Source organism: Talpa europaea (genome assembly GCF_964194135.1).
Source record: "Talpa europaea genome assembly, chromosome: 4".
Lineage (NCBI taxonomy): Eukaryota > Metazoa > Chordata > Mammalia > Eulipotyphla > Talpidae > Talpa > Talpa europaea.
In genome coordinates, this window is record NC_140070.1 from 33555261 (window position 1) to 33569130 (window position 13870).

At 39.3% G+C, this 13870-nt stretch overlaps 1 protein-coding gene across 13 annotated transcripts in view; it reads right to left on the reverse strand.

Annotated features, from left to right (window-relative positions):
- Positions 1-3777: 3777 nt before the first annotated feature.
- Positions 3778-13870, reverse strand: part of TACC1 (transforming acidic coiled-coil containing protein 1) — a gene marked incomplete at its 5' end in the record, with an annotated part of 96806 nt that continues 86713 nt past the window's right edge. For 11 of the 13 annotated variants that reach the window (XM_084231456.1, XM_084231459.1, XM_084231458.1 and 8 more), the window contains 7 exons: positions 3778-4107; positions 4889-5009; positions 6353-6459; positions 7278-7438; positions 9075-9118; positions 10906-10982; positions 11817-11942. In XM_084231456.1, the coding sequence (XP_084087582.1) occupies positions 4039-4107; positions 4889-5009; positions 6353-6459; positions 7278-7438; positions 9075-9118; positions 10906-10982; positions 11817-11942 (705 nt within the window). In that variant the 3' untranslated portion in view covers positions 3778-4038. The remainder of the gene's footprint in view (positions 4108-4888; positions 5010-6352; positions 6460-7277; positions 7439-9074; positions 9119-10905; positions 10983-11816; positions 11943-13870) is intronic. The other 2 variants (XM_084231463.1, XM_084231461.1) reach the window with 1 other exon arrangement.

Below are 13870 nucleotides of genomic sequence, written 5' to 3' on the forward strand. Positions count from 1 at the left end.
CTGGAAAGGTTCAAGCCACACCTCAGCTCCAAGCCTGGCCTCCTCCAAAGGATTTAAAACGTCATACAGACTGCCACAAGCCAGCATTGCACACATCTCCATATTAGAACTATAACCAGAATATATATATATACACACACACACATTTATGTAATAGCTGTAACCATATTATAGTTAATAGTCATTCCTTAGGAATCTTGTTTGTCCAAATCTAATTGCATGCTAAGTAAGAGGCACAGAAATGGGATTGCATTTGGACGAAGAACTACGAAAAGTGCAATCTTTAGTCTCCAGAATGCTAGCTCTGGGCACTAGGGAATGGGTCTTCACCGGAAATGCTGGCATTTATTTTATCTTCTAGAGGAGATCCTTAGACATGTCTAATATAGCAATTGCTTTTATCTTCACTATATGGGAGACTCAAGGTGTGACTGATAAATTGCTTTTTAAAAATGACTGGAATCCGAAGGCCAGTCAAACCTTTTTGCATAGAAGTCTCCTTAAATACTTCTTTATAAAAATTGGTGAAGAAGACTTCTTAGACCTTTGGTTTGACATTCTGGGATTTCCAGACTATATTTGTCCTTTAATAAGCAAATAATAATCTACTATTTTTTAAATTCTTCAGAATATATATATCTTTACTTTAAAATCTTTTGCCTGAATTATTTAATCTTTCAATATCTAGTTTCTGTCTTCCTATAAGACGGATGAAGTAAGAATCCCAAATCTGAGAGCAGGCGCAGAAGGCTATAAAACAACAAAGATGGGACAACAGTTGTGGACAATTCATGAGATGGCCACCAATCACAGTGGAAAACCAAAAGGAAACAAGAAGGGAGGTTGTGAGCTTTTTACTCCACTAAGATGTGCTGAATCACTAAAACTAGTCAGCAAATCTTGCTCTTCAAAACTTCATTTTGAATTTTAAATCCACCATCAATCTCCTTGTTACCATTATTAAAAATAAGGGCTTCACTCTGGCTGCTTTTCGTCAGCCCATGGACATCCGGGGCAGTTTAGACAGTACTGACTCAGGACTGCTTATAAATACTGAAGCATGTGTGTGAGAATTGTATGAAGTGTGGGGCAGGTAGAAGGGGTAACAGGCTAGAAAGAATTCAACTTGAGATGTCCTACCAAATGAAAAGGAAATCTTCCCTTAGATTCCATATCATTCTGGAAGGCTGCCAGGCCCTCGGTTTTTCACCATCATGTGCTTCTGCACTTCCCAATTTGGGCTGGGTTTGAAGAAGCTAGAAACCACACGAGAACATGAGGCTTCTCAATATTTCCAGATGAGCTTTACAGAACAAAAGGTTTGGGCAGGTCACTGGCTTTCAGAGCCTTCTCCAAATAGAGTAAGTCTTGGAAGGTCTGACTGTAACTGACCAGCTCATCTAGGGACAAACTGTTCGGTCTTACATTAAATCCTCCAATTAAAACACCTGTACATAAAGACAATTTATATACACTTTTGCAGTCAGAATCTTAAAAAATGTCTCTGGATCTAGAGTCTCAACCAGATCACGGATTACTCCCCAAATCACTATCTAGGCCAGTGGCTTCCTTTCATGGCCCCTTCACACTTCTGTAACTGAATTTACTAACCAGTAAGTTAGTACTGACCAATAGTACTAATCGATAGTGCCTAACCAGTAAGTAGTATAGTCCTCAGATGCTTTGAAGCCAAGTTCTAGACTGTATTCTTACATTCCAGAGTTCTAAAAGAGCTTTCTCTAGCTTGTTTTTAAAGAAAATAAACACTTGTACTTCATTCTACCCAGCATATCCTCCTGATTTGCCAGCTGTACAAGCTGTATCTTTATTCTTGTTGGAGAATATCCACTTATTAAATTAGAATAAAGAGCATTTCCTTGTAATGGTCAAGGTCCTTGGTTTCATATTCTTTGTGCAGAAACTTCATTCACCAGGGTCTCTTCCACCACTGTGCTAGGGAAGGACTGTCGTCACCTCTAACACATTGCTACTTTTTTCCCCCGCCACACAAGAAGCTTAAAGGAAGCAATGGACTTATAATGAAGACCACTATAAACCTTTTCATGCTTAAGACAGGTCAACATAAAATAAGAAAACATGGGCATTCCACCAAAACAGCAGCAAAAAGGTTTAGCAACGGTTCTTAATGTAAAATGCCAATTTCTCTAGTGATGGAGGACTGAAAAAGGAAATCAGTTACACCAACTGGAGACACTTAATATTCCATTGATACTCTGACTACAGTATACAGCATTCACAATTAAACCACAGCGACTGCTTTCAAAGCCCAAATGATTGTCCAGTCACCTCCAAACATAGATCACTTCTGTTGTTCTTTTTCATACAAAATGTTAAGACAAAAGGCTTTCAAATATAGCCTAAGCACCAATTATGACAAATCATACTGGTAAAACATGACTTCTGGCTAAAGGACATTATTGACCTCTCTGGGGCTAAAGATTGCACCCATGTGAATACACACCTAAAGAAAAATTCATTGTTAAAGATCTATAGAGGTTCTCCACTAGGCACAATTCATTTGCTGAAGTTGGATCATGCAATAGTTTTACAAGAAAAGTACGAAAACTTACTTGTACTGAATGTAGTGCATATCACCATGAAGACTTTCAGGGTGTAAGATTAAGACAAAAGAGTGCTTTAAAACACTTGCATGGATTTGGTTTTGCCTATCAAATGGAAGGGAATTCACTGCATTATATGGGAAATTTCCATCTTGGGGTTACTGCCCCCACAAGCTGGACCAAGTCCAGTAAGAGCTTAAGGAATTTGGTTGAGTATGCCCCTCCTCCAGTATTCAAATGGTCTTTGTTTAAAAACATTCAAAATGCGCTGATATTTGGAGTGGTTCACATTTTTCCTGTCTGCTTTGTTAAAAAGTTTAGTATCTTAAGTTTGAAAGGACTCTTTGCCTTTAAAAAGAAAACATCTGAAGAACAATGCATTATACTTATAAAATACCCATTGTTCCTTCACCTTATGATTGCTAATGGGGTACAGTGACCTTTTAATTAAATAAGATCATCTAAACCTTTTACAAGCTTTTCTTTGCATATTTCAAATAGGAAGATAATAAACAGTAAATGCTGATTTTGTAGCAACAAATGGAAGCTGAGCAGACTAGCTGGCTCCAGGACGGACTTGCCAAACTCCAGCTCTGAGGGGGTCCCGTGCTGCTTTGTGTGTGGAAAGCAGAAAACTTTCAATCCGGGGACTGATGCCAAAAGGGCCAGACTGATTAAGACTGAGAACTGTTCACATACCAGGACAACCAGACACGAGGGGAAAAGACTTCCCCAGATGCAAAACCTGAGTCACAAGAGACACAAATCTGGGGTCTTCCCATCTTTAATCCCCTAAATTTGAAATTGCCATCCTGAGCCAGGATTCTATTTCATAACAGGGTTTTACATTTATGGAAATAGGTCCTACTGTAAAGTTGTTAGTTATGCCACAGGGGAAACCCAGCAGCACATACAGATATGTGTGTCCGTGCGTAAATGGGTAGTCAAGAGTCCTTGTTTATAACTTGTTTATAACTGGAAGTAACAATAGGTCAAATTAAGTAAAACCACTAATACTAAAAATAAAATGTGAAAGATGAAATAAATAGGTTATACGACAAAATAAGACAGGTGATAGATAGGAGATGACCCCAAGTAAGCACAAAACCACAAACTCAATGCACTTTGAAAAGTAAAGAGGACCCAAAACAAACTGAAGATAGAGAAATCACAAACCCAAACTTAGCAGCCTGTCTATCCGAACTATCGACAGAGAATTGAGAAAGACTCGAGGACTGTCAGATCCCACTCATTCAGGACTGTGCAACACTCCAGGGGTCCTTCCAGGGCTGTTGCGTCAGCAGCAAAGCGGGACAGGTAGCAGTAGGCATGTGCTTTTTTTTCAGTTTTTTTTTTTCTTTTCTCTGCAAAGGGGCAATTATTCCTGGATAAGGCAAGATAATTGTGGTCACGAGAAGCAGCCAAATGCAGATCTGCTGAGCTTAACAGGGAAAACTCAGTCAGTCTTTCCTAGCTTTGCAATCAGTTCATCACAGATTTTCGTCAGTTCTTCAATTTCTTGGTTCTGAAAAATAAGTGATATGATTATGCAGGCCACTCTGTATCCTGAGCCAAAGGCAATTTTAGTTAAATAGTTCCAAGGCTGGCTATACTCTACCTAGACATCCTAATTCAGTGGTTCTTAACTTTGCTATGTCAGAGACTCTTAAAGAAAGGAAAAGTATGTATCATCTCTCCTAGAAAATGTTCATGTGCTCAGTTAGGCCTACATTGAATAGGGAGTGAGGTTAGTGGCCAGCCCTCTGCAACTCATCCACAAACTCTTATTTCTCAAAATTTCCTGTTATCATAGGAACTATCTGTGGTATTTGGACCTCACCCAATCCATCAGCATTGCCTGGGTCTAGGGTTCTATAGTCTTACTGAGTATCCCTCTGTTGTAGTTGTTAGACCACATAGGGGAAAAAACCCTGGTCTAGTTGAATTGGATGTCACAATTATGAGTACGTGAAACACAGTAAGAAAAACAATACTGGCATATGAAAGAGGAAGTCCAAGAACTGCTGAGCAGTGAAAATAGAGGCCATATTGCCACTGATTTTAACTATGGTGCTGTTGCCATTATCTACTAGTTCAGTCTGCAGGGAGGGCTGCCCTGGGCACTGTAGGCTGTTTAGCATTTCTGGCCTCTACCCACTACATGCCAGTAGGATCTCCTAGTAGTTACAACCAAATATACTTAGATGCTGCCAATGGTCCCCTGCAGGGGAAGATTGCAATAAAGGGCTTCATATATTGGGTTGTCTACACCTGATTCAGTCAGGCCACCATCTCCCTCTTTGTACCTTCTGCTGAAGGGCTCTTTCCAGGGACTCCACCTTCATCTGTTCTTTCCGGAGTCCAGCGTGGAGAGCCGCACTCTCAGCCTTTGCTTTTGTTCGAACCTGAGCAATCTCTTCATTGGCTCTGTTTATGGTGTTTTGTTTGCAGAATAAGGAGACAAGAAAGCACATGGTTAGTCATCAATCCGGATACTAACCACTGATGTCCATCTGACCTAGAAATTATTTCATAGTAAGAAAAAGTGTTAAAAAAAAACACCTAACTAAATTTAAATACTCTATTTCATCTATTAGAACTGCAGAAAACCAAAGTCTGATCTGTTGGCCAAGCTGTAGGGGAAAGAGATATTCTTGCACGTTGGCTAGGGAAGTAAACTGAAGGGGAAAAAAAAGCCTAGTTAGGGCAGTTTGATAATATTTATTATAATAATTCATATGTTTGTTGGCTCAGCAACTCCTTTTATATCACACAGAAAATTCATAAGCATGCCAAATGATCATTATTCAAGGTTACTTATTTATTGTCATTCAAGAGTTTAATAAGGTACAAGTTTAATGGAACAAAGCATCACAATTCAAAGCAAGAAAGAGGATTGACATTAAAAGAGTTCAGTAAAACTAAGGCTGTCTCACACTGAACCACTTCCTAAGAGGGTCACACTATTCAGCATCTTCAGCAAGACCTCCTTCTATTTTTCATTTAGTTCTCAGGACATTTTTCTTGGCTCCTGGCACTCTCTACCTTCCTCAGAAGTCTGTCTGCCCTCAAGCCACCACCAGCCTCTCCCTTGCTTTTTTCACTTTCAGGGATATCTCCAGCAATTTTACTTACTGCAACATTGCTTGTAGCTGAAGATTTTAAATGACTCAAATGTACAGCAGGGGCTGACTAAAAAATTATATAGTCCGACAACAGAATACCATTCAGCTATTAAAAAAACAAGGATGCTCTTTATGGATTGATATGGAAAGTATTCCAAAATACACTGTTAAGTGAAAAAAGTGAGGTATGCTTCACCTTACCACATAAGAAAATGGTATTAAGTGATGTGATAGGAGGTGTCCGCCAATACTAAAAGTGGTAATCATTCTGATATATAAATTTATCAAATCAACACATTGTACACTTAAACTCACATAATATTGTATGTCAATTATATCTCAATAAAGCAGGGGGACAAAGGATGGAAAGTATATCTAGAGGATAAAAGAGATGAAGTACCTGGTATGAGATGAGAGATGGAACTCAATGGAAGGGGTGACAGGTTGGGAGGGAAATACAGTGTATTTTCTTATTTTGTTTAATGTTTGAATCATGTGAATAGTCTACCTATTCAAAAAATTAACATGTGTGCACACATGCATGCATACACATGTAATCTAGAATTGCCAAACAGTGATTTTTTTTTGCCTCTGTCAATCTCCCCACATCACGAAAAATGAAACTGAATATGCATAAGCTCTTACTTGTCTAGTTTTTCTTCTGCGTGAATTTTCAGGGCTTGGTATCGTTGTTCCTCTTGTTTAACTCTTGCCAAATAATCCTGAGCACACTTTTTCAAGGCTTCTTCATTCTGTTCCAAAATGACAATTTAAAACAAAAGGTTATTTTGTTTTTCTTTTACTAGTAACATGCCATGTGCTAGAGTTTTCATATTAAAAAAAAAAAATGAGAAAACCTAATTTATTCAAATGTCTTTTAAGTTATACTCCATGGTAATTTGAACATCAAATTATCTCACTGACACAAATATACTCACTGAAGAAATTTTAGATAATTTTTCCATGTATTAATTTTAAATCACACCAGTAAGGTTCAGTTACACCTACTTTAGGAAAGAAGTTAATTCAAAAGTGAACGGCAATCTGATTAGCCAGTCTCATGAAAAAAGACAACTCATGAAACATGAAAAAATAAAGTTTACTACTATAAATGTGTCTTACTGATAGTATGTAAACTATATTAAATCAAGATGTCCACTGGCATCTTAATTTGAAACAATACACTTACTTTTTTCTAGAATATGCAGCCTGAGTTTTTCAGGTTAGAATCCCTTTTACTTTTACTAATATTGACTTCATAAATTATCCAAAAGAACACTTCTAGAATACTCCCAAGGCTTGAGGGCTGCACTCTGGTTGTTTCTGGGGTATACTGGCCTGACAGAAGGACCAAAGACAAGTCACCCATTGGGTCAAATGTCCTGAACAACCACATAAAGAAAAAAGGGTGATAAATATGTCTCCAGTTTCACTGAAACAGAAGGTACAAGGCCAAAAGGTGCCTAGAATCCCTGTTTAAAAGACTATTAACACCTCCAGCACACATGTTTAAAGATCTGTTACCAAGAAAACACACCAGCAAAGGGACAGAAGGAAAAGAAAACACTACCTTCTTGAACCCTTCCAGAGCACCTTTTAGGTTCTCATATCTCCTGAAGAGATCAGAAAGGGATCTTTCCACAGAGTTAAGGTCAGCTAGGGCCTGCTCCTTCTCCATGGTAAGTTGTTGGAAGCTCTTCTGGGAGGTCATATTTGTCCTTTGTTCATCTTCTGTAAATCACAATCAAAAGCATTGGCATATTTAGTCAATAAAGAATGAACAGTGGTTGGTGTGGTGGGGACCCAGCAGTGGACAAAGCAAAGCTCTCACTTTTTCAAGGACCTACATTCTAGTAGAGGGAGATGTATGATGTATGTTGATAGTGACAGGAGAAAAAAGCAAAGCAGGGCACGAGGGGTGTGTGTTCCATCTTATAGAGAGATCTCTTTCACAGCAGAAATTTGAGCCAAGCCCCAAAAAGAACTAAGGGCAAAAGCCACGAGGTACCTGGGAGAATATTCCACACAGAGGTATGGCAAAGACCCTGCTGGGAAGGCATTAGATGATGTTGATGTTAGAAAATATCATATTGGTGCTTAAGTTCAGGAAGAACTGACTTCCACTTGGAGTGCTAGTCCTTAGAAGATAGTCCTTAGGAGAGGTTCTAAATTCAGGAAGATGAGCCACTGTTGTCTTGTAAAGGTATCAATAAGTTTGACATAGGGAAAGGACAATTTGCAGAGGTGTAAAGGATACCAAAGCAAAGAGGTCCCACCCAAAAGGATACTAATGATATGGCTAAACTGGCCAAAAGCATCAACATTCTAGGTACTGGGCGAGGACTTTTCACAGAATTCAAGGGTTTGCTATTCTCTAGAATGAAACTAACTATAATCAGTCCTCATTATTTGTGGACTCCTTATTTGTAAGTTGGCCTATTTGCTAAGGTGCTGCACCTCCCCCTGCAGTGACCTTTAGGGCTAACCGTCCCTAGGTCCGGCTGGGCAACCAGCGCGCAGGGGGAGAACAGCAAAACCCTACCTGCTGCACCTGCCCCCCCCCCCCCCCCCCGCAGTGATCTTTAGGAATGGCTTTCGCAATGGTCCCTAGATCCGCCTGGGCAAGGGGGGGGGGCGGGAACAGCCTGAAGCAGAGGAAGTGCAGCGGAAGTTCCCTGAAAAGGCAGAAGCTTATCAAAAGATAAGACCACCAAGAACCACTACAAGAATGCTAAAAATCTTATCCCGGTCTTTCTAGAACTACAACTTTAATCCCTTATCTGTCTTTCTAAACTTCCTTCTTTCTTCTATAATGGTCATTGTTTGTTATGTAGATCACCTCCCTGATGGTGACAGACTGAGCCCTTGGGCAAGCTAATTTCTTTGATATTCATTCCTGTGCTTTTGGAAAACATATATATACTGGTCACAAACTCAAAGAAAATTACACTCAGATTTTCACTCTTGAAGTGTGTCTGTTTGTCATTTCTTTCGCCGACGCCCTGACCACCCTGCACGCTTCTCTCAACCCTGAGGTGGCCTCATCGTCTACTGCTGTGCTGGTCCGCGGCACTAAGGTTTACTTGTATCCCCACAATCAGTAGATGTAGCATGTCCCTGTCATTCATGGACAAGTGCAGAGCAGCAAAAAACAGTCACCTGGTGAACACATTTTCAGCTAAGAGTCCTCTAAGAACACAGCTTCAGTACTCCTTAAATCAGCATTTGCAGCAGCTTTCTAGAACAGAACTGCTGCAAATATGAGCATCAACTGTGTCTGAGTGATGTACAAAATAAACTTAATGGCCTGAACTGAAGATCATTCATGAATCCTGTGTCTCATACCCCAGAAAAGAATTTTCCTTACCAATCATTTGGGCAATAGTCTTTTCATATTCAGCCACAATTTTCCTTAAAAAAAGAAATAAAACATTACTATCAGAAGTGAATTTCCAGAGGACAGGAATTAGAGAAATGCTGCCCCAAATAACTGAACACATTAACACACTATGACAAATTTACATGACCTGCTTTGGGACTCTCTTTTTTAACATTTACGTAAGATTTGTCAACATTCAAAAGGATTTCCTTAAGATTTGATGTTTAACAAGACTCCTATTCACAGTAACAAAATTTTTTATAATATATTTTTTAATCGTAAAAGAAATTAAGAAAAAATGAAGGCATTTTTTTCTTTGCATCTCTTTGAATGACTCTCAAGGTAATAGATTAGAATTAATCTCTTACAAATTAAGTTAATGACATTTTCTGGGGTTCCTCCTAAGAGGTATGATCTGAGTTCAATCTTTCCTGGCCCCATACCTCCCTTTCAGACAGTCTATGTATGCCCCATTATTCAGTTATACATTTTATTTTACTCTCCTAATTCCAAAAGCATCCCAGTTATTCAGACTTTAAACATCATTCTATTGTGTTAACCTTTTGTTAGTGCAGTGCAATAATGCTTTCCCAACCCTCTCCAGTGACAGTCTCTTCCCTGTGATCCCCTCAGGGAGAAAGGATGTCTTCCCACTCCTCCAGGGTGGTCCTCAAGTTTCTACAATGGCTACTGTATGCTTTCTAAGGGCAGGGACTGCCCCTCACCCTCCAGCATGGGGCTTTATACCCAGTAAATGTTAAAACAACAACAACAACAACCGCCAAATCAATCAAAAGTCACAAATTAGAGTGGACATATTTTAATTGTATCTTGATCATTCAAGGGATGGCTGCACAGTATAGAAATGTCAATTTCCCTTCCCCCTTCTTTAGTATCATCTTTAGTTATTTCCTAACTCCCAACTCTCTAAGGAATGAGAAGAAAAATAAAGGGATTTCAATTTAAAGTCAATTTTGTTTTGTTAACTGACTTTTTTTTTTATTTATATGTATTTTGCATCATTGTTCTTTTTTTTTTTTTTTTTTTTTACAATGTTTGCTTTCTTTTCTCAGGGGTAGTCCCTATAGAATTTCCACCACCAGTTCACCCATGCACCACCACCACAGTCCCTTGTGCTCTTCCCTCCCTCATCTTGATCCCTTTCCCTCCCCCACAGAATGTCTCTGATTTCTCTGATTTATAGTTATCTGTTTATTTTTGTTATGTTTTTTATTGTTATTATTTTTCCCTAATGCTTTATTTGGCTCCTTTATATTCCTCCCATAAGTGAAATCACCTGACATTTTTCTTTTTCCTTCTGACTTATTTCACTGAGCATGATCCCTTCTAGCTCCATCCATGTTGCTGTGAATGACATTATTTCATCTTTTTTGATTGCTGAATATGTTAACCCATTTTTTATAATTCATTTGGTTGTTATGAAATTGGAAGTTACCGTGTATAATTAATTTTATAATTAGTGAATTATAATGCCTCCATTATAAAATATATCACTTATTATACTGTATTTCAAATGGATATTTTAAAACAAACTTATGTCTTCAAAAGACTAGAATAATGTGGGTTCTGTTATTTGTAATGTTCTGAACAACTCAAAATAGCTACATTATTTAAATATTTTACCTAGTCAGCAATATATATGAAGTCATTTTATCATTCACAAATTAAGGTATAATAGCAAAGCCTTCAAGCTCAGAACAATTGGTTCTGTGATACGCAAATATTTTAATCACTTCATTTCTATTAAATCTAACATTGCATAAAGGTATCCGACCCCTTCCCCAACTTCCAGACTAACCTCATCTCCAAGACTTCTTGTCGGGTTTCTTCATATTTTTTCTTCCATTCATTTGCTTCAATTTCCTTAGTGATTATCTAGATTATGACAGAGACAAAGCTTGGTTTAACCTACTCAACCCACTATAGCTGGATTTTAAAATTGTAGACTGAGAACAAGACACAACCAGTTTCATCTCCAAACATTCAATCCATATTAAGAATTTAAGTCCCAAAGCCTAAATATAAAATATTGCTCATCAGTATTCAGAAAAATGACAATCCCATAGGACCCAAGATGTGGCCACCAGAGGAAACGAGGACAGAACACCCACCAGGAATATTCCAGGTGGTAATCACAGTCTCTAAAGATTTTACCTCAGTTGATGGTCTGGCTCTCAGCTGTGTAGGTTCAGAATCCTGATTGAGACAGGACACCGAAAGCAGAGCCATCTGTCTGACAGAGACTCACCTTAACCCATGTACATGCCCGAACAAAAATGTTACTTTGCATGAGAAATACAACTGCCACAAAATCAGTGTTAGACAATTGTTAGGATACATTTTTATAATACTTTTCATAATACTCCAAGTCAAAAAAGTCAGCAATTTTTAGGCAGGAGCAGAGCATATATCCTCTGTAAAATAAAGATACTGCTTTAGTTATATGTGGGTAAAGTTGACAAAATTAGATATTTAAAACCTCAAGGCTGAAAGATAAAGTATGCAAAATTCAAAGCATCAGCCTTCTCCCCTTACACCAGTATGTCAGACTCCAGCATCAAAGTGGAGTTTTACAGGAAGCCCTTTACATGAGCTACACAAGCTGTAGGAAACAAGAACTTCCAGCCAACAGAGACCGACCCACTGGCACATGGGCTACATTGCCAGAGAAACAGACTGATAAGTGAACAGGACAAAAAAAGCCTTTACCTCTTCTCTTATCAGGGCGAGCACAGCAGTCTTATCTGACTCACTGAGGCAGATCCCATCCAGAGGGCTCTCACCTCCACAGGCCACAGACACGGGGGCCTTCTCAATTTGGGACTCCAACAGCCCCTGTGGGAGAAGAGGTAACATTTAATTCCTCCATTCTTCAGCTTCTTAACCTCAAATAGCCTTTAATAACTTCCTGATTGCTGAATCGATCACATCCTTTAACAGGTTTGAAGAAAAAACCAGGGGAAGCTTTAAAAAAAAAAAATCCAGTTACGCTATTATCTACAGGGAAAACGTTCTAATGAATTATCAGGGGTCTAGTTACTGTTAAACAGGAAGCTTCGAGAAATTTTCTTCTTATTCAAAGATGAGAAAGTATAATTATCATAATGGTCAGTTACCAAAAAGTTACATGTAGAAAAGAGAATACTATTCATGGTTAATCTCTAATTTTTATACTGGATATGTTCCATGTAAATAAAATTTCCCAGAAAATGTCAGTGTTTTAACATACTGAAGCTTTCTATCTTTATTTAGTACTTCAGATGGAAATGTTTCTAAAATGCATTACTAACTTTCGGGCCTAAGGAAGCAGAAATGGCAACTATCTCTCACTCCTGATGCCCACACCCACCCCAGGGTAATCCAGGAGCATCAAGAACTTCAAATGCTCTGTAGTGACGTCCTAACCTGGCAGTGCTGAGGCAGCCACACAAAGGCAAGCTCTAGGCCTACATTTCTTTTTCTTTTGTTCTTGCTATTAAGCTTTCATTTTCCTCTAGCAACAAGTCACCTTCTGATGTGACAGCTCTTTCCCATAAACTCAGATACTGAAGTCATATTTGGTCAGTACTGTGACTTTCATAGAAACATGGGCTTGGTACTATTTTTTTTTTTTTTTAAGATTTATTTATTTATCTATACAAGCACTGGGTATAGTCAGAAGCACGGGAGGGTGAGAGAATCCACCAGAGCCAGAGAGGGGAGCAGTGGGCGCGGCAGGAGAGGTCTGTGCGCCATGTGGGACCCTTGCCAGTGCCCAGGGATTGAACCGGTGCTGCGGAGGCTGCGGACAGCTTCGCAGCCCAGAGCTCAACTGCTGCACCACTGAGGAGGCCAGGTACTATTTTCCTTACTAATGGGCATTTTGGAGGGAGTAGGGAGGAGGCTATTTCCTTATACTTATATAAGAAAATGTTTTATATGAATGGGGAAAAAGCTGATATAAAAACATCCAAAATGCCAGCCAATGTAACTTGGGAATAATCATAATAATCTTAATCATCAGTGTAACTGATCAATTAGTTACTATAATTAGCCAGTTCAAATTAGAAAAGTGGGGGCTTCCTCGGTGGCGCAGCGGGTTGAGCACAGTGTTGTGAAACTGTCTGCAGCCTCTGCAGCACAGGTTCAATTCCCAGCCAGCTAGGGAGATTCCCACACAGTATGGCAGACCTCTCCTGTCACGCCCGCTGTTCCCCTCAGCAGTGCTTTCGGTCCGTCTGCCTGTTCTGCTCCCCACTCTATCTCTCGTGAGTCCTCTCACCCTCCCTCACCTCTGGCCTGTACCCCAGCTATTGTATAAATAAAAAATAAAATCTTTAAAAAAAAAAAAGTGGACTTTTAAAAAAGAAAATTTAGACAAGTGGTTTTTAAACTTCTCCTGGTCATAATCACCACACCCCTTCTCTCAAGAAAACACTGAAAAACAGATATGCAGCATCATAGATCTCATCCAAAGGCCCAATACAGAACCTGCCAGCTTAGGCCACAGAAAAGGGTAATGCAAAAGCCACAACAGGCAATGCCTCTGTCCACATCACTTGGAAGAAGGTAGCTCCCCATGTTGACAGAAGCCCAGCCTCTGTGTCTTGGAATAGATCTATCACTAGAGCAAGAAGCCACTTGTGGTGGGCAGCCTCTAAAACAGCCCTACCCCTTGATATTAATTCTCGTATGTAACCTCCCCTTGCAGGTTGGACCTAGTGATTCACTTACTTCTAAAGAGGAGACTATGGTAAGTAATGGGATGTCACTTGAGGTTAGGT